This window comes from Notolabrus celidotus, chromosome 6 (assembly GCF_009762535.1).
Source record: "Notolabrus celidotus isolate fNotCel1 chromosome 6, fNotCel1.pri, whole genome shotgun sequence".
In the NCBI taxonomy this organism is placed as follows: domain Eukaryota; kingdom Metazoa; phylum Chordata; class Actinopteri; order Labriformes; family Labridae; genus Notolabrus; species Notolabrus celidotus.
Window position 1 is genome coordinate 18,532,823 of NC_048277.1, and position 21,264 is coordinate 18,554,086.

At 39.2% G+C, this 21,264-nt stretch overlaps 1 protein-coding gene across 3 annotated transcripts; it reads right to left on the reverse strand.

Moving 5' to 3' along the window:
* Nucleotides 1–776: 776 nt before the first annotated feature.
* On the reverse strand, nt 777–17,864 carry neto2b (neuropilin (NRP) and tolloid (TLL)-like 2b). Of its 3 annotated transcripts, none has more exons than XM_034686139.1 (12): nt 17,739–17,864; nt 6,562–6,618; nt 6,234–6,386; nt 4,647–4,895; nt 4,432–4,479; nt 4,156–4,283; nt 3,638–3,739; nt 3,230–3,356; nt 2,709–2,822; nt 2,006–2,136; nt 1,813–1,905; nt 777–1,732 (listed from the first exon to the last, which is right to left on the reverse strand). In XM_034686139.1, exons 2-12 carry the CDS (start codon nt 6,578–6,580, stop codon nt 1,283–1,285), a joined length of 1,614 nt encoding a protein of 537 aa, XP_034542030.1. In that variant the 5' UTR covers nt 6,581–6,618; nt 17,739–17,864; the 3' UTR covers nt 777–1,282. The 3 variants fall into 3 exon arrangements, with proteins under 3 accessions (XP_034542030.1, XP_034542029.1, XP_034542028.1); XM_034686138.1 differs by lacking the exon at nt 17,739–17,864 and adding an exon at nt 8,089–8,418; XM_034686137.1 differs by lacking the exon at nt 17,739–17,864 and adding an exon at nt 7,211–7,244.
* Between the last annotated feature and the right edge of the window lie 3,400 nt (nt 17,865–21,264).

A 21,264-nucleotide genomic window follows, 5' to 3' on the forward strand; every position in this document is an offset into this window, starting at 1 on the left:
GCTCAGTGGGAATGTTAGGGGAAAGTTTGCTAGTAGTCTGTTGGGTTCTCTGCTATACAACTCAACATCTGATAACATGATTTATTTTAAGTTCACAGCAAAAAAAGGAAAATGGAGAGTCCAGAGTTTCACAATGACAGGTATGTTTATGGAAAGATTTCTGCATTTTGGAAGTTGTATAATTGGATTATACACCAATATAATCTTTGAGAGAAATCCAATAAGCAACCCGTGAGAAACGTGTTTTCGTGATCATCAAACAACTCTGTCACGTGAAGGAGTAGGTGTGACTGCCTAGCTGTTAATGGTTATATATCTCATGCTAGAGCTGAATTTACATCAAACACAAGAAGAGCTCTACTAATGCAATAGAGAGTGATGTTTAATTTAGACGCAGACCAAGATCATGCAGTATTTTTTTCCTGGGTTTGACTTTGCACCTGCACTTTGACACGTGATATATCTGAGTGGATTAGAATTTATTTCTTCATGATTACAATATTTAATTATGATTTTCATTTCTCCTTTACTTTTACAAACATTTATTCTTATACTTCTTTGTCTGTGTGTAATATTGTTTCTATGTATATTCTCTGGAGTGGACATTTTGCTTTATTGTATTTGTGTCATCTGATTCTGTCATAATGTGTGAATGTAACTATACAGCTGGAAAAAGAAAAAAAAAAGAAAATTTTCACGTTGTACTGTTGATAAGAAAAATGAATAAAAACTAAGTTAAAAAAAAAAACAAAAAAAAAAACACAAGAAGAGAATAATCCTAAACCAATAGCGGAGATATGTTTAATCTTTGACACAGGTAATAACAGATTTAACAAAACTGAGATGTGATTTTCTCATTGTTTGCTCAATTGTCATTACTCTTTCTCTTATATCTTTTATAAACCGTTTGAAGACAAGATCAGAATCTCTTTGCTTTACAATTAAATATATTTAACAAAACACATGGAAAACAAGAACAATACGCAGCAGTATCATCTGTCTTAACTTTGACACAGATCACAAACACTTTAACTCATGCCCAAGGTTGTTTCAGTTTCTGAGCAGTGTTTTGTTTTGTGAATATTTAAAAACTCCTGGATAACATACCCAGTGTATCCAAACTCTCCACAAAGAGAGCAAGTGAACAAGACAAGATCACATTTTTATAATTATTGTCACCATAAAGTAGTTTAAAAGTTCTGTTTAGGTTTTGGTTTACGCCCCAAAGTGTGGCAATCCTTTAAAAGTCCTTGCTGCAGTATATCCACCTTGTATTTTCGATTCAGAAGTCCATGGACAAGGATCTCTGCTGGGCCATTTCATAGTTCCCTCTTCGTCCTCCTGATCTGCGGACATACACAGCATACCTTCCATCTTCCTCATCCTCTTCATCCTCTTCCATCACTCTGTCCTGCCGCCCCAGTGCTCTCTCCCCCACACCATGGTGGCCCTGCGTTCTACCTGGTTTCATACTAGGCCAGCTTTTCTTTCGCAGGCTGCTGTGCAAGTCCCTTAATGGCGGTAAGGAGCTCTGGAAATCCCCTCTGAAAGGGGGAAACTCCAAGGATCCCCTCCCCACACCATGTGGAGCCTGACTGGCTTTGACTGAGTTGACTGAAGCCTGAGAGCCACAGTGGTGCTCGTGAATGCATCGTGAGCCTGATGAGGATCTCCTGAGCGCCTGCAGGGACTGGAGTTCCTCTGATAGCTCTCCAAGGTCACCAGACATCTCCTACAAAAGGTAATGTTGTTATTTTTGCTATTTAAGAAGCATGTCACATGCACAGCTGTTAGAGAAGTAATCAAAGTCACCTTGTCCCTGAGAGTAAAGAGTTCATAATGTGGAGGGTCGAATGTCTCCTGCAAGTCGCCCCGGGGGAACAGGTTATTCTTTCGTATCAGCACCTTTAGATAGCAATGAAGGACACATTGTGAGGATATTTTATCCAAGTGGAATAAACACTGGATACTACAACATTTTAAATAAATTAATTGTCTTAATTACCTTTTTTCGTGGCTGTTTGACTTGAACCAGTATGGAGATGATGAGGAGCAGCAGCACCACTCCCGTAGACACACAGATTACTGTCCCGTGAGTTTTTGTGATCTGGTGAAATACACCTTTGCTCTTTTTCTCTGGATAATGGATATGAAGAGAGTGAAAGGGACAGATTAAGTGGAAGGACATTAAGAGGCATAGACATTATATCAGTGATTTACTTGTTTCCAGGTCAGGACAGTCTGTTTCTTATTTTTTTTCTGAAAAAAATCCAACCCTTTGCTCATAGCCAAATCCATGATTAACAGTCATCCAAATAAATTAAGGTGCTAAGAGCTACTCAACAGACAGAAGGCCTTGAAGGTCTTTTAGCTGGAAAAGCTTTAAAGAAGATGACATCATTGTTTTCCTGCCAAGAGAAATTTAAAGAAATATTCTGTTTTGCCTGACATTAAATGAGGATGCACTGCTTTCTGGAATACGGGTGAATAATGACATAACACTTGATGTCTTTATTTTAGCCTAAAAGACAAGGGGGCAGAATATCTTGTCGCAAGCATCTAGTAGATTTATTGCCACAGATTTTCAAGGAGGCTCAATGTGACAGAGGAGGACATGATGGCATCAGCTTACGTCACACAACACAACTCAAAGTGATACAGCTCAGCACTGAGAAGAATAACCAAGTGCTTTGGCACAACTGGAGTACCTTTGCAGTTGCTTTCATCCCAGGGAAAGACACAGTTCTGGATGCCGTTGCACACCAGAGAAGTGTTGATGCACATGTTACTGTGGCAGAAGAATGAGCTACCCTGACACGGTGCTGAAACACAAACACAGACACACCACTGTGTAACAGAGCCACAAACAGTGAGGAGGAATTCATCTGTTTTTTAGTCATTCTTTGCTGAGGCAACACATCAAATATACCATTTTAAGTTCATAAAGATTTATGGATGTACTCATTCACTGTTTTCCAAGAGTAAAAATGGAGCCTGACATTTTTCAGTATAATGGATAATTGAATGTATTTTCTTAAAACAGTTGCTAAGACAAATTTACACTTCAAAAGCTGTAGTATCGAAAACAAGCCACAGGAGGGTGCTGCTAAGTCAGTTCCATTTATTTTTCAATCTGTAATTGTCATAGATGTAAAAGCTCGACAGAAAAGGACATTGGTAAATTTGTAAAATGACAAAAGGGTAACAATAATCTCAAGACAAAACTCACGGTCTGCAAAAGAAGTAAACAGCATCCGGAACCGGCTGAGACGGCTCGACTCATCAGCCCACATCCTCACCACTCCCAAACCAGTGTCCAGCATGATGTCATTAGCTACTGTACTACAGAACTTGGCCTGCAAGAAACCACACATCATTTTCTCTTATTGTGCTCAGATGTGTAGTCTCATTGATGTCAAGATCTGCAGAACAGTCGCTTAAAATGTAAAAGAAAAATATTGTAATAAAAAGACAAATGTGTATCAGGCATAGAAAGATAATCCTGCTGCGTAGCAGTAGGAGATATCAATTCACAGCTGAGAGGATAATGTGATACAATGTTGTGCTATGAATACACTACATAAGATCAATTGACTTAACTTTACATCTGTATTTCGAACAAATCATAAAATAATACCTTCAGGTCCTCAATGGCATTACTGCCATCGTAAACAGCCACAAAGTTCTTCTTACATTCGTTTGAGTTTTCCAGCTGGTATTCCAGGAAGCGAAGGTAGATCTGTGAAAAGCAATTGAAAGGGAATGTCTGTAAATTTAGTTGATCTTTTATTTGGCTTTACTGTCAAAGAACTTGTCCCTTATGAGCGTATACCTGCTTACAGTAATGTAATGTGGATTCTGTGCTGACAAGAAAATGATCAGGGTCATGAATAAAGACTTAAAGAGAATAAATAGGGTCATTTTGAGCTGAAATCCAAATGCATTGCTAAAAATGGAAGAAACACATCACAAAAAATGTTGCAGGGATGGAGAGCTGTGCAGGATGCAAAACACCCTGCAGGCTGAGACTCATCATTTAAACCACTGCACTGTTTGTCATGTTTTTTCTAATGAATCACATCCCCTCTACTCTTTTGAATTCTGTTAATTTTGTTTGTGCATGAGATAACTGGCAAAATATTATCCTTAGCATACCTTGTGGTTTTGGGGGGCTCGTATGGTCCAGATGCAGTCCACTGCCTGCTCTGGCTTCACTTTGTATTCCTCCTCCACCTGACTGGAACGGATCACGCCGTCAGCCCCAGACAGCTCAAACTGACAGTCTGACCCACAGACAGCAACAGAGGGTAAGAACAAAGGGGGAGATGAATAAAAGAAAGAGGGAAGAGAGGGGATTAGAGGTGACTTTGAATCAGATATTATTGTACAGCTGAACTTATTTGAGTGTGCGGAGCAGTGTGGTTGATCTACCTGGGATTGGGTTTAGGAGTCCTCCCACATGCAAATGAAATTCAGGGTCTTTGGGGAAAATCATAGAAACAGAGAGTGAGATATTGAAACAACTGAGATGATTGGGTAAAAAATTATTTAAGCAGACTAGGTGTTCATTAAATAAGTAATAGGATGGTGCAGTCACAGCATTGCCATCCAAGGGTCAATAAGCTATCCCTCTGTGCTCTCATCACCTGGAGTAAAGCTGTACTGGACCTGAAAGCCAACCCCCTCCAGCTCCTCATCACTGAAGAAACGAATCCACATGAAGCGTCCACTGGAGAGGACAAGTCCAGGACTGGCTGAGCCACAGAAGCGATTGATGAGTGGGGAGAAGCTGAAGGGCCCGTCCCGCACCTCAATGTGGTCAAAACGACACTCAAATGACGCCTCGATGTAGAAAGACCCGTGGAAAAGCAGCTCGATTCTCTGACGGGGCAGGGCTGAGGAAAACAGGAATATAATGCGACCAGGGAATATACAAATGTGTGATCAAATTGTTCTGAGTTAAATTAATGTTTTTTAATCGCACTGACGCTCAAACTGTTTTCCAATTAAACTCTGTGCTGTCCATAAAGTCAGTTATTTGAAAAAGTTTTATATTAAAAAGGTTAAAAAGTGATTTCAATAAGTTAAAGGTAAAAAGTTGAATTATTTCATTCTTTGCATATATTTATGATGTTTGCTGCCATCTACTGGCCATTGTTAAGTACTCCCTCAGTCAATCACAGGCTGCCGAGAAGCATAGATTAAAGTCAGCCCAGGATTCATGGGGCTCCTTGATGTTTATCTGATATACTTCAGCCTTCAAGACCATCTGTCTGTAATTACATAATTATAAACACTTATATTGGGATATTCATGTTTTTAAAACTCCTTGTGTTGGTTGAATATGTGCTCCGCTAGCTAACAGTAACAGCTTTAGCAAACTTTCTTTCTCAAAGTAGCTTGTAGCTAATGTAGGCAATTTTGTTGTATTTTGTACAGCTCATTTTTGCTTTATGATTAAGTAATTGAGTATGTTTTATTGTATATCATACCTTTTAATTGTGTTTATTGATACATCTTTTTCTAATGTTGCAGTTTTTACAAAAAAAATAGAAGAAACTTCAGTAAAGACTAAGAAAAGTCAAACCATGTCTATGTACTAAGGGACTTTTGAGTCTGTGCTTGTAGAAAGGGCAGTACAAGCACCAAACAGTAATAGAAAAACTGACACACTGAACAACTGCTATATCTAGATTTTGTTTTGGCTTTGTTACAAACACTAATATGTATTTGGAAACATTTAAAAAGCATTTATTTTTCTGTGTATTTAGAATTCTAATCCTAAGATCAAGGGTGACTTATTTATGATAAGCGATGTCAAAGTCTTAGTCGAGGGAAAAAGGCAACATCAAGTAGCTCAGTGACTTTATATTTATTATGTATGAATCTGTTGATTGTTTTCACATTTAACTGATCAATCCTTAAGGCTTTCAAAACCGTGAGAACATTTTCAATCACAATGTTCCAGAGTCCTTCAAACTAGTTATTTTTTTGCCAATAAACTAAGACCCAAAGACATTTCCCTAGTTGGCATGTGACAACCTTTAGATCAGTCCATTGATTTATTACTGCAATCCTCTGAACAGCAGCAGCTGGATTCACAACCATTTTCATCAAGGCTAACACGAGAATCATGTGATACCCAGTGACAAAATCATTGTCTTGATAAACACTAGAGAACTCAGCTAGTTCTGCTGCAGAGAAATGAATAGGCACAGATGCATGTTGGTTACCTTCCAGTACGTACAGGCACTCCTTGTTTGGAGGGTACGTGTTGGGGTAGTTTGGGGAGCTGAAGGAGCCTCCCTCTGTGTCACGCACCCAGTTTCCACAGTTACGTGAGTTTTGTGGCCGCTGAGAGGGTTTAACTACTTTAGATGCCCCATCTGTTTTTATGACGAGAGAGACGTGATATTTACAGAAAGAAAAAAAACATTTATGCTCGTCATGACACCAGAAAATCCACACCTGAGGTTTTATTATAACTTACTGTGCAAACGTGTCTGATCTTCAATAAAATTTGAAAATGTATAAGTAGTTTAGTGAACATATCCATCTAACCTCTGGTCTTTTGTGCCATGGATAATCCCTCCTCGATGCACAGGAGAAAAATCCAGACTGGAAAAAAAAAAAGCAGACAGTATGTGAGGAAGCTCACAATCAAAGAATAAGGGAAAGAGAGGGAGCTTAGCAGGATTTATGTGTTTGTTTGGTGTCTCAATCATTCCTCTGCATCTTTGAATGTATATGACAGGCTAGAGGTGACAGGGGGAAGACTGCAGAGGACATACTGAGTTCACCATCTGCTTACTTTACTCTTCCTCCTGTAAATACATCCTCCTTTCCTTTTTTGTTTGCTGAGGTTTAGTCAGAATGTGGACAAATTTAGAACTGAAAAACTGTCTAAAAGTACATGAAAATGTCTCTGTTTCGTGAAGTGATACCTTATGCCACATTTGTGTCTATTATATAAAATAAATATGACCTAAATAGACCATGTTAGCCAAAGGATACCAGGCCACTCAAATTTTGCTTTGAGTTTTCACCAAAGTGGCATGCTGCTCTAAATGTCTGCAAACAAACTGCAAAAACACAAGACAGCAGTTGTCATGCACACTGCCGACATCTATTCAGTGAGTTTCTTGCATGTGGATGGAAGAAAGAACTAGCAAGCAAAAAAATCAAAGCACAATAAAAATATATCTGTCACCTGGCACAGAAGGTAGCATCAGTTGGTTTTGATGATTGATCAGTTGACTTTCATTTGATAGTAACTGGTTCAGATAATTCTGTAAATGATTTCTACCACTGAGGCACAAAGTTAAATTGAATTTTTGAAAAAGTCATCTTGAAATTTTAAAAATATGCCTCTAGAGCAGGGCCTATAAAAATAAATTTCACATTCCTTTTAAAGGAAATAATGGCCAATTCATTTGAGTAAAAACCTCAAACTGATTGACACGAAGCTTCATGGGAAAATCCATACGTCTTTGTTCGTGTAATGAGTCTATTTCTCTGAACCTCTTTCAAAGAGATCATATTCAGTGTGTGTGGAGGAAGACCTGAGGCAGCATCAGCAGCATAAATCCTCCTGTCCGGAAACTAAGCCACCACATGCTGATGCAAGCAAGGAAAAGGATTTCCCCCCTTTTGAATAATTTTGATTTGGATTTTTTTGCTGTATGAGAGTACCAGTTAAAAAAAAAGGAAAATAAAAAAAAGGGGGCGCAAAATGTACAAGTGAGGAGCTGTCCCTTCAGCAGCATGACCCTTGCACAAATTTTTCACAGCAGAGATTAGTTTCGGTGTTTCTAATGACCTCATATAAACAGCTGTGGTAAAAAAAAAGAGTCTGCATATTTCCATGAAGCTTCACTGTGGTAGTAATGAGTAAGTTACGCATTTTTTAAAGCAAAACTTGAAATTTTGTGATAAACACAAATGTGGCACGAGGATTCTGCCAAGAAAACGACATCTCGAAAAGAGATTATGACAGATTAGAAACTCCCTCACTAACATCTCTGACTAATACACAGACAGAAACACGGACCAATTCAGCTCGATTCAAATAAGGATTATCACACTTACCAATATGCATCCTCTCAGCTGAAATCTCTTCCTGAGGTTTGATTTACAAACTTCTGTTTCCCTCACATCACTCTGTCTGTTTAAATCATTAGTCCGGATTAGCGCATGTTAGATTTAAAAAATCCAACTTTCACCTTTTCATCCTTTTCCCATCGGCTAACATGAGAGAAGCTTCTATAGCAAAATAAGAGCTGATAAACTTCTGATTCACCATCGAGCCCCTATCATTACATGAAAAGACTGAGTCTCAATATGAGACTGATCCGTCCTCCCTCAAATAAACCGATCATCTGTCTGCAGATGCTCGCGCTTTTAAGATTGGGTTCAGTTGGCGCGAGAAGGAGGGTCAATCTACTGCGCATGTGCAACACCGTACATTAGTGCTATTGATATGAAAATCCTCTCAAAGCTAGTTTGGTATCCTGCATTCATAATTCATGTAGGAATGTACATTTCTAATAATTTAATTAGCTGATACAGGGCAAGTGTCTGGAGGGCGCACACACACACACACACACACACCACACGGGGCATGCGTGCCAAAACTACCCTCACTGGGTATAAATCAGTCAACACATACATTTCTATGCAGAGCACAGAGCAAGGCACCATCCTGTTGTTGTCTCTTATTTTTCTGGAAGGACACTGACCGCCGAAAGTCTAAACCACAAGAAGCCTAGAGTCAGTGGGATGAAGATGTTCTCTTATGTCTTTAATAATAACAAGGAGGGTGGGCCTTTGCACATAAACTAACCAGGAACCATTTTAATCTGACCTTAAATAATTTATTTTCGATATATTCTCTTTGGAAGTAAACATACTAACAAAGTATGTTTGAATATCCTATTGTTGCTTTTCTTAAAGGATGGTAAATAACTGAATATGGCTTACTTAAACAAAAAAGTGTTAAATGAAGCTAAAGGTAAGGCCAGACAGGGGGGACTAGTATTTCTCAAACACCCTAGCCAGTGAGATGATTTGTCTTATTTCTTATAAATCCAGTTTTTGACTTGAAGGTGGAGGACTGAAGTTATTATTTCAAAATGAACACAGTTTAGCATTAAAGCTCCTATGAGGAGTTTTCAGCTGGTTTTGAAACAAACAGTATTTCATACTGATGCCACTTTATGAGCTATGAAAGCAAACCATCAGTATAAAGACTGACTGTCTGGAGAGAATTATCTTTAAAGACTGAAACTGCTGCTGCGGGGTAGATGTAAAACAAGCTGATTAACAGCCCCTTAAGAAACAGCCATTCTGTTTTTCAACATTTTTTCCACAGCAAAGATTAATGATAAGTGATATGATTGTTAAAAGATGGCAGGATGATATTTTTTTGTTAGAAACCACAACGGAGGCATGTACTGGACAAAATGAGCAAGGAGATATGGGCTACTACTTTGTCCAACAAATTAACACAATTCAAAAATGTCTCACTGGAGCTGAAAGGGAAAGTACATATTAGAGCAAACTGTGTTCACAAAGTAGGGGAGAACGGGGTTGGTTGTCACACAGGTTGGTTGGCACCATAGACTTTAATGGTGTGGCAGCTGTGAATCAAAGGAAACCCGGAAGTAAAACCCTGTTTTTTAAACTCTAATAACTAACAAAAAAAGAAACTTTTCAGGAAAAAGAGGCCTTGAACACAAAACAGTCAAATACTAACTACATATCACCACAGCATACGGATGTGAGAAACATTTGTACGACGTGTATTAATTTTAAAGTTTGACTGCTCCCCCATTCAAATGAATAGGGGAGACGGATTTTTTTACCTATACTGCAGCCAGCCACCCGGGGTCAGACACACTGCTGAAAGCCTCACCACCAGGGTCGCATCCGGCTCCCTTGGTTGGCACACTCGTTATTTCTCGCCACCAGGGGGCGCTGTGTCTCAAATTGGGGTATGGACATTTCGAGAATTAGGATCAGAGCTCACCTACATAGTCTTCTCTGGAGTAAGACAGCTGAACTTGAGGTGAGAGGACTTTTCGTGTTTTTCGTGTCAAATTGTAAATATTCAGCTCCTCAGTATTTTTCTTCAAGGCTTTTAAACGATGGGTTTATAACAAAACAAGTGTTACCCTTACAAAGTGTGAGGGGAAAGCTATAGTTTAGATTTTTATTAGCTAGCTAAGTAGTTGTTAGATGGTTGTTAGCCTTGATGCTAGCAAAAAAATCCATTTGGGGTTGGTCGTCACATTCTCTTTGGGGTTGGTTGTCACATGTAACAACCAACTCCTATGTTGGTAAAATCATGCGTGGTGAAATTAGTTGGAGTGTGCAGACTCTACATTTGCCATCACTGTAACTCAGACAGTGTTCTCCCCTATCAAACATTAATGTACCTGTTGTACGAAAGGAAAAAGTTGATATGTAAATATGTACAGAAGTCAATATGCTATAACAAATAGTAAAGGAATTAAAAGTACTGAAAACATAGTGAAGACAATGTGTACAGGAGCAGAAATGTCAGTCATGAAACCCAAACATTCCTCCGCCGTCTTACATCTGAGAACATGAGCAGTAAAACTGGTGGGATAGGTACCTTCCTCACATCCCAGGCAGTGCAGTTTATTTTGACAGAGTCAACTAACCTGTCTGTTTTTTTTTTTTTCACTTGTATATCTGATAATAATATCCCATTGTAAAACCTTGCATCAGTTCCTGCATCTTTTTTTTTGTTCCACAAATTTGCAAAACAAATGTTGATCTGCAAAGGAACAGCAGCCACCAAACTTCACTAATAAGAAGCACCAAAACCCTAAGCAACACATCCTATCAAAAAGCCCAAGGGCATATCTTCCCAGTCTCCAAGGCCATCATTATTCAGGAAGGAGGGGGCAATCTTTCCTCAGCAGAAACAACCCTTAGGTAAAATAATTTGGGAGAATATGAAGACACTCTCTCACAAAATAAATGTATAAAGTTGCATCATCTGGGCCTGTGCTTGAAAATGACACTTTTTCCTTGAGAAAGATCAAAAAAGTGAAAGTGCCGTCTTGGAGATACATGAATCATTTATTATCTGGGGTGTTTGGTTCTGAATGACTGCTGCGCCTCATTCTTAGCTGTTTGACATTTTGACATGAAGCAAAGAAAGTGCAAGTTTTCGACAAGCCTCAACAACGCTGTCATAGATGACCAGAAGCCACGGACATCTATAAGTGTCAGTCAATCATTCATACACACATGACAAACTGTCACACACCTTGATTTGCTACACATCAAAGATGTCAGCATCTTTAACTGTGCTGTTGCCATGACAACCAAGCTGGTGTCTTGCCTGCCTCTTCAGTCCTAGACCTAGAAATCAGAGGTTTTAGGGGGGCTCACAGTGAGGCAGATCAAAGAACAAAAAACACAAAACCTCAGAATGTGTAGCTCTGAAGAAAGAGCTTTGAGTTTATGTTACCTGTAAAAACGAACAGATTTCCTTTGAATCCTCTGTGAGCTATACTGTGGTGTTGGAGAAGGTTTTATAATACAGGGGTGCCTCTGAAGTCTTGAGTTTTTTCACCTTAAAATGCTCCTTATAGCAGTTCTCAGCACCATGTAGAAGGAAGTTTTCTATCGCTTGAATTGATTCTGGCAAAACATGTTTTCTTAATCAAAAACTGTGGGACAGCTCATGAATGACCATGTTGTGAAATTACTTTTCCACCTCATAGGGCCTTCAACATTTCTGAGTGACTTTTTTTTTTTACTCTTTTGGGAATAAAACAAAGTTTGGTTCTCAAAGTTTTTGGAGCCAGGGACCCCTTACAGGTGAGAAAATTGTCCATGGCCCCCTCATAATTGTAACACAGATTAAGCACATTAGTGATGTGTCATGATCAAAAGCTGCGGCTCTGAGAGCCGATGCTTTATAGTGAATCAGAAGAGCCGGCTCACATCCAGAGAGAGCCAGCTCGCAGTTTTTTCCTGTCGCTGCTTAGCTCTCACAGTGCTCAGCCCCAGCTCTGCTCACAGCAGAACTTTGTTTTGATTGGTCAGCATGGCGGCCATGCGGCCAATCACATGTGAGGATATAGGATACAGGTGGTGGAGGGGAGGCTGTGTATCCTGGCTTCATCTGTTCCTTCAGAGAGAGTCTTCTTGAAGGCAGGGCAAATACTCACTGGGAGGAGAAATCGGATCAGCCCATCCAAGCTGAGGCATCTGATTTTTCTCAATGCCAACCTGAGGACATTAATAATGTTTGCTTGAGTTTGGTTCTGGTTCCGTTTGCTCGAGTTTGGTTCTGGTTATGTTTGCTTGAGTTGGTTCTGTTTCTGTTTACCTGAGTTGATTCTGGTTCTGTTTGCTTGAGTTTGGTTCTGGTTCGGTTCTGGTTCTGTTCTGGTATGGTTCTGGTTCGGTTCTGTTCTGGTTCGATTCTGGTTCAAGTCTGGTTCGGTTCTGGTTCGGTTCTGGTAAGATTCTGGTATGGTTCTGGTTCGGTTCGGTTCAGGTTCGGTTCTAGTTCAGTTCTGGTACGGTTCTGGTTCTGTTCGGTTCTGTTCTGGTTCGGTTCCGGTTCTGGTTCAGATCTGGTACGGTTCTGGTTCGGGTCTGGTTCGGTTCTGGTTCGGTTCTGGTTCAGTTCTGGTTCGGTTCGGTTCTGATTCGGTTCTGGTTCGGTTCTGGTTAAGGTCTGGTAGGGCTTTCGTTCAGTTCTGGTTAAGGTCTGGTCTGATTCTGGTACGATTCTGGTTCGTTTCTGGTTCGTTTCTGGTTCGTTTCTGGTATGGTTCTGGTTCGGTTAAGTTCAGGTTCGGTTCTGGTTCAGTTCTGGTACGGTTCTGATTCGGTTCTGGTTCGGTTCTGGTTCAGTTCTGGGACGGTTCTGGTTCTGTTCGGTTCAGTTCTGGTTCGGTTCCGGTTCTGGTTCAGTTCTGGTACGGTTCTGGTTCGGGTCTGGTTCGGTTCTGGTTCGGTTCTGGTTCAGTTCTGGTTCGGTTCTGATTCGGTTCTGGTTCGGTTCTGGTTCGGTTCTGGTTAAGTTCTGGTAGGGCTCTCGTTCGGTTCTGGTTAAGGTCTGGTCCGGTTCTGGTTCGTTTCTGGTTCGTTTCTGGTTCGTTTCTGGTTCGTTTCTGGTTCGGTTCTGGTTGAGTTTGAATCTGGTTCTCTTTGCATTAGTCTGGTTCTGGTTCTGTATGCTTAAGTTTAGTTCTGTTTCTAAACCTAACCCTAATCCTAACCCTAACCCTAACCCTAACCCTAACCCCAATCCTAACCCTAACCTTAATCCTAACCCTAATCCTAATCCTAAACCTAACCCTAATCCTAACCCTAATCCTAACCCTAACCCTAACCCTAACCCCAATCCTAACCCTAACCTTAATCCTAACCCTAATCCTAACCCTAACCCTAACCCTAACCCTAATCCTAACCCTATCTCTATCCCTAATCCTTACCCTAATCCTAACCCTAACCCTAACCCTAATCCTAACCCTAACCCTAATCCTAACCCTAACCCTAACCCTAACCCTAACCCTAACCCCTAACCCTAACCCTAACCCTAATCCTAACCCTATCCCTAATCCTAACCCTAATCCTAACCCTAACCCTAACCCTAACCCTAATCCTAACCCTAACCCTAACCCTAACCCTAATCCTAACCCTAACTCTAACCCTAATCCTAACCCTAACCCTAATCCTAACCCTAATCCTCACCCTAACCCTAACCCTGATCCTAATCATAATCACAACCCTAACCCTAATCGCAACCCTAACCCTATCCCTAATCACAACACTAACCCTAACCCTAACCTTAATCCTAATCCTAACCCTAACCCTGATCCTAACCCTAACCCTAACCGTAATCCTAACCCTAACCATAACCCTTATCATAACCCTAAACCTAATTCTCACCCTAACCCTAATCCTAATCATAATCATAATCATAATCATAATTACAACCCTAACCCTAAGCACACCCCTAACCCTAACCCTAATCAAAACCCTAACCCTAATCACAACCCTAACCCTAATCCTAACCCTAATCCTAACCCTAACCCTAACCCTAATCATAACCCTAACCCTAATCCTAATCCTAACCCTAATCCTAACCCTAACCCAAATCCTAATCCTAACCCTAACCCTAACCCTAACCCTAACCCTAATCCTAACCCTAACCCTAACCCTAATCCTAACCCTAATCCTAACCCTAATCCTAACCCTAATCCTAATCCTAACCCTAAACCTAATCATAACCCTAACCCTTATCCTAACCCTAATCCTCACCCTAACCCTAATCCTAACCCTAACCCTAATCATAACTCTAGGATCAGGGTGAGAATGATTTTGTAACAGAATAAATGCACACAATTGGGCAATTATAAGGCTTCTCATAAAAACACTGTACGTAAAAGGGTTTTCAACACAAACCATTAGTTTTTGCAAAGTTAAGGTAAAACATACGGCTACAAAAGATCCTAAATTAAGAGCCGTTCGGGAGTCGAAAGAGCCGGCTCTCTGAAAAGAGCCCAACTTCCCATCACTAAAGCACATGCTTACCATTTGCACTCTTAGTTGCCCTTGGAACTATTTGTATTGTAAAACGTATCAATGTAAATACTTCAGACCTGTACCATAGTGATAAACAGATAACACTTCAATTTGAATCAAGTAAATACCACTTGTGTACTTTAAAACAGAGGGTCATTTCATCCCTTGTGGACTCAACATGACAGCATTTATACTTTTCAAGTAATTGATCTTAAACGCTTTCAGAAAATTAACAGTAACAAGACTCACATATCCCTTCGAGCCACCAAATGGTATCATAACAATGGTGTATATGCTGTTTTGTAATGACACAGCACAATTTTATAATTTACTAGAAATGTATTCAAATTATTTCACAGACCCCCACGCTATGTTCGCGGACCCCCAGGGGTCCCAGGACCCCACTTGAGAACAACTGAGCTAGAGTACGGTAATTGAGCCAAATGTAAAACATAAACAATATACCCCCGTTTTCTGTGAATGCATGATTATGAAGTGAAGGAGAAAAGATGTGAAAAAAGTTGCGCAGTGTTGCTGTCTTTTCCAGCACAGCGTGAACTCAACTTTCAATGAATGGGGATGTGTTTTGTTAATAGAGTCAGGTTCTCCCATTTTCCAGGTGTTTTCCAGTACTGGAAAACTGGTCAACTGTTTTCCAGGTTTTCCAGGACGCGTGGGAACCCTGATATTATTCAACTGTAACGTAGAGGTACTCAGACTTTTGTTTGTGGTGTAAACAACTTTATGAAAAATGTAATGCCCAACATACAAAAAAAGGAGGAAGAGAAAGCAGAATTCAAGGAGGATAATGAAGCCTAAACTCTCCATTTTAAAGGGATTGTAATTAGCATTTTGATTGGAGTCTCAACCAGGCAGTTGATTGCTCTTATTAGCGCCTGCTTAAGGATGAAATTAACATCTTTAATTTGGCACAGTCTATGGTAGAGTAAGTCAGGTGTTGCCGCTGGGGGAAATTAACTTTCATCACTTTAGTCCTCCTCTAATTCTGCAAAAACACATAGAGTGCATGTGCTGCCTACGGGGGTTAAATGAGGGAATGTGCTTGTTTGTTGTTTAAACTAACTTCATATAAAAAAACAAAGAGCTTCTAAGGTAAGGGTCGAACAAATTTTCCCACAGTTAGTATCTATGTATTGACTTGCTTTGAATGCTTGCCAGTGTTGCTTGATCTTCTTGGTGCAGTGCAACACAACAGATTGACAAATTTACAAAGGAAAAAAGAAAGCACTTTTATCAGCTTCCCAGGAAAACTCATTAAGATTCTACCACTAGCCTGTGATTGGCGGGAAATCCCTGTGGATTTGGCCTGTTACTGTTGATGAGGAAGTAGCCTGCAAGTCCCAACTTTAACAATGTGGAACAAATTACTGCGCTCCACTGACTTCTGACATAGCATTGATTTGTGTGTGTGTTATATTGTCCTCACATTGCCTTCACTCTTGCCTCAGAGTTTGATAAGACAGCTGTAGATTGAGTCTGCGAGTGAGGCCTCACTACACACAGGAGACAAACACAGGTTATACCGCAAAAAGTGATAAAAGCCTTAGAGTCTGCATCATTTACTGATTCCAGTATTTTCTTTCAGATATACCAAAATCCAAAGATATTTTGACAAGAGTTGCAATCAACCCCATAAGATGATTCCTTACATAATAGTCTGCAGCTTAATGCCAGACTGACCCATCCTCATCCTCTGAGAGTAAACACAAACATCCCATTCCTGGACAGATTTACACATATGTAATTTCAGGAAGAGCTAATGCTAAACCCCACTCTTATCTCTGGCTCGTATAACAACAGATTACATGAAAAAAACACAAAGCAAGGAAAAACATTATTTAACAAATGTCCCTAAAACAACTGTACTATAAGCCTCAAAACAACCCAGTGTAAAAACGAGGTTTGATCAATGACACTAAGAACACTGATTAGTATCCCTTTTTACAATCCATATAATCTGTTTGTTTCTGTCCAATGTTGAAGTCGTCATCTCTGTATTATTCAAAATTCACATATGATTTATTGTGTGAGGTGTCCGACTGACATCTTGTTAGACCAATATTTCAGAGACAGAAGCAATCACAGTAAACAACAGATTTGCATTCAGTTTCAAAGAATGATTTTGGTTTCCTCTAAGAGCCATTTCCAATCAAACCCTGCAGGGAAAAAGCAGAGAGTCATTTACATCCTTTTTCCTCTAGTGTTTTGTAAATCCTAAAATAAAACACAGGCAGATTATTTTTAAAGGAAATGTTTTTTTGTTATTCAGGCTGCATAGTCTGGACTTTCTGTCTTCAAACAATGTCTCCTGTTTTACAGTTGTGAGGTAAACCATAAATGAAGTAATCATGTTACAAAGAGTTGTTGGAAAAGCATCCTTTGGCTTAGGCAAGGGACTATAGTTTGTTAATGAGCTACTCAACGAGTGATACCTGTTGGCTCTTCAGACTAAAGTACACAATACTTAATTACGGGTGATCTACATACCATACAGTGTTATAAATATAATTTACAATAGCTTTTTGTAATCTCAAAGGAGAATTTCATCATATAACATTTGTAATTACTAATGGTCATATTTTCTTTCTGTATAGCTTTTCTGTTGCTCACAACATCTTCTCTTTGGTCAACATTAGCTGTCACAAATATGCTACTACTTAGTGCACAGGAATTGATTTGCTTTACAGTGCTCTGTTTTAGTCAAAACTTATTTAAATGTAACAAAGATGATAGATTGAAGATCAAGCAAGAAGCCCTATGACAAAGTCAAGGTTTGGCATTTTTTTTAGCCAGGTCTAACTAAAAACAAACCTGTGTGCATCACCAAACAGTATACACACTGAATAAGTGTTAGAAGACCTAGCTCTGTGTTGTTTTTAAGAATATGATTTAGCACTGGGATTAGTCAGGCCTTTTATGCGCTGCATCAATCAAAGCACAGAGGAAGCTAAGAGAAAGATTACACTCAGACACCTAAAGATATGCGTGTGTCCTTTGTGTTGTGACACAGAGAGAAAGGGTTGAGCTTCAAGATAAAGTACACTCTGTGAGCAGAGATGTGTACTTATATGACCCTTGTTGACGTATTGAGAGGGCATTATGTCTCTCCCAGCAGATAACATCATCCCCTTCCTTACCAGCAGGATGTCTTCATTCACTTTAAACATTCTGCTCTTCTTAAATCTTTCTCCCTTGGTCTCTTACGCCATATGGCCAATCACAATGAAAGATTCAGGGACAGAAGGCCAACGGAAATGACCCCTCACTCGACACAGGATTAGGGCAGAGGAAGACAACTAGAAGATTAGTCTGGTTCTCACCAATTAGGCCCTCAGAGAAAGACGAACATGTGGAGAGAAAGCTGTGGAAAAACAGAGGAGATACAGATCAAATGAGGTAAACATTAACCAGTGACATTACCTGATCATGCTGTTTGTGTCCAGTTTAACTTCAACAGCTGATTATTTTTATCACAAAGAAACTGACTAGCATTCTTACACAAGTACAGTATATGCCTGGTTTGATTACAATATGGTTAATTTCAATTTCTGATGAAATCGACATCGAACCAGCCTGAAAGAAAACCACAATGCTGATGCTCTCCTGTGAGAAGGTTCAGCAGATATTTTGGACACGTTCGACCCACAAATTCTGCAGCAAAGCAGCGACAAGCTTTACTCTGTGAGAGTACAAACAGAAATCTTCTTAGCACGGCCTGATCTGTGGATGTGGCATCAAGCCTGGGGGAGGATGAGGTCAATGCCACTTTAGCTTCTTCAAAGATCTTTAGAATATTTTGAAACATCTTACTATTAATTTACAAATTTAAAAAAATATAATGACAAAGCATGGCTATGATGGCTTATTGATAATATGTATACTTTTATATTTTATCTGTCCATAATATAAATAGGTTTCATTTTAAGAAATGGATTGGCAGCTGCTCCAGGGAATTATCTGGTCCTGTTTTTCCTTTAGTTTGAACCCAGTAAATTGACCTGTCTAACATCTACTTGTTAGAGCTTTGTGTTAAAAATAATCCTGTGGTGTTCCACAAACAATGAGATACAGTATATATTATAAGTAGCAGAGAAAGGTCATTATTACACTTATTCTTAAAAATTGCCTGTTTACATATTTTGTAACAATATGTAGAGAAATTTTAAGGATTTTTATCTAAAACCACTTCACTCTCTTGATTGCTTGTGGTTCCTAAAAAGCACTAAACTGAAGAGCTCCAGGGAAAATGACAATGTGCGTGCATCTGGCTGTAAACATGCTCTTTGCCTTGAGATTTTTTCCCTCCCTTTCCCCCCACTTTTTAATTTAGTCAAATATACAAAGCTGGTCTTTGCAATCAAGGCCTAAGCACTAGCAGGAAGGGGCTTTACAGACATAATTAAAAGGCCAGAGAGAGAGAGAGAGAGAAGGCAGCTTTGGGTACAAAGTGACAGAAAGTGAGAGTCTAAAGGTTGTTTGAACATAGCAGATTGAACAAGGGTGATGAAAGGACAGAGAGGGGAAAAGTGGGAGAAAATGTGTCATCATGGCACTAGACTAACATGGATTATCTGCTGCCAGCCAGAACAAGGCACACAGGGCAGGACGCCATTGGCGTTTCCTCATGCCCACACATACCCAGCGTGCATTTCAACAATTACAAACATAACTTTAAGGAAATGTTGCTTTGTTTTAGTAACATGAGGATCGACAAGCCAATCAAAATATGATAAGGATAGGCAAGAAGGGCCAAGATGTTCTCAAGAATACTGCAGAGTATTGTAAGTGACATAAGATGAGACAAATGAAAGGCCAAAGTGAAACATGTGACTTTGGATGATCACACTTTGCAGTGCCATTTTACAACACAGTACACTGATGCAGCCTGATTACCTCCAACAGAGAAACCATGTAGGCTACTGTGTATGCGTGAGTTTACACAAGTGTGTCAATGAGAGAAGTGGCTGGAAAGAGGGAGCTGCACGGAAACATTGTTGAATCAACATACCTTAAAATACAATGTGTAGTGTTGTCCTTGTGCCTGCAGAATGATATAATCATTTTAGTATTTGCTGAGGTACAAAAAAGAAGTGCATAAGTAGCCTTAGCATGGTGATACGGTTTTAACCTCAATTTATGTAGATTGAGAGAATATTACATGATTAAAGTGCATTTGCCACACATTAATGTCCTGTGAATCCCCATGTACTGAACTCACATCAATGAAATGTCAAATTACATTTATATGTACTGCTGAATCTTGATATTAACCCAATTTCAAAGTCACCCTGTAATATCAATTAATAATCAACATCCAAGACAGCTAGATGTACCCAAATATCAGTGGGGTGTTAATGTAAATCGTTTACCCAATTCAGCTGTACTGAGCTTGGATTTTATCAAGAATTTTTTTAATCAGTTTCTCCTGAAAGATAAACTATTACAATATTCAATTTATTTGAGAGATATAGTAAGGGCTATACAGATTCAGTTACATGGGCTAAGCTACAAAACATGGCATCAAACATTTAAATAAGATACATGGGTTTAAATTGAACAACACAACAAAAAAAGGTGATGGTAGGTTTTAATGTGGAGTAGTTTATTTTAGCCCTGGACGGCATTATTATTATTATTTTTCATTATTATTTTATTCATTATTATCTTAACCATTGTTTTAACATGTATTTATTTGTCTTATTTATTTCTTTTGTTCAGCTGATCTTGTTAACTCTACCTTATTTTTAACTTTTCTTTCCACTCTTACTTATATTATTAATTTTACTGTGTTGATTTTCTTTTGTTTTTTAAGTATTTCTTTTTTAATCATGCCTTTTATAATTTTACCATTGCTGTTGTTTTCTGACTGTCTCTTACTCTCTGAAGCACTTTGGGCTACATGTTTTTATGTATGAAAGGTGCTATATAAATAAAATTGAGTTGAGTTGAGTTTTAGGGGTTCATTTTGGCGCATTTGGCTTTTTGTCCACTAAGTGGCGCTAACCACTCAGCTTGTTAATGTGGTCACGTGGCTTCAACCTCCACATTTATACCCAGGAAATGAGCATCGAATTTACAGTTTTTCTCAATTGTTTTCACACAAATACTGGTACTTGAGACACAATGACCACAACATGTAACCCATGCACCAACCCCCTGAACCAATTCTGCTAAACTACAAGCACAATTTCTGCTTTACACTCAAATTGCAGTTCTAAAACACACTTTTGTCAAAACACTACACACAATTCTCTGCATTTGGCACAAATTTCATGAAGAAAATTTCTTGTTTTCACAAGGACCACACTGTCATTCAAAGTTCTAAAGTTAATTGCCCTACAATGCACACTGACTCATCACGTGGGCAAACACCTGTCACACAGTTTTACAATTAGCAATCAGAGCTGTATTTCCCCCACTGCTTGGCCAGGGAAAACATTGCTTGTTATGTGGATGAGGTGCTGTGGCCAGACCAGAACAGAAGAGAGGATGCAGCATAGTTTTTAATTTATTTATTTTTTTAACTGTAACTGTATAAAGTAAATTATTCTGTTGTTTTGTATGTAGACTACTGCATGTGCAACTTTGTGTTGGTTGGGATGCACACTGTGTACACAGTTTTTTTTTGGGGGGGGGTCAAATATATTTTTTTACCGTGTATTT

What these genes read in the sequence shown, in the direction of transcription:
- neto2b (XM_034686137.1), bottom strand. An exon ending in GTGCCTGTACGTACTGGAAG is followed by an intron (nt 4,896 to 6,233) that starts GTAACCAACATG and finishes TGTTTTCCTCAG; the next exon opens with CCCTGCCCCGTCAGAGAATC. An exon ending in TCAAACAGCCACGAAAAAAG is followed by an intron (nt 1,906 to 2,005) that starts GTAATTAAGACA and finishes TGCTATCTAAAG; the next exon opens with GTGCTGATACGAAAGAATAA.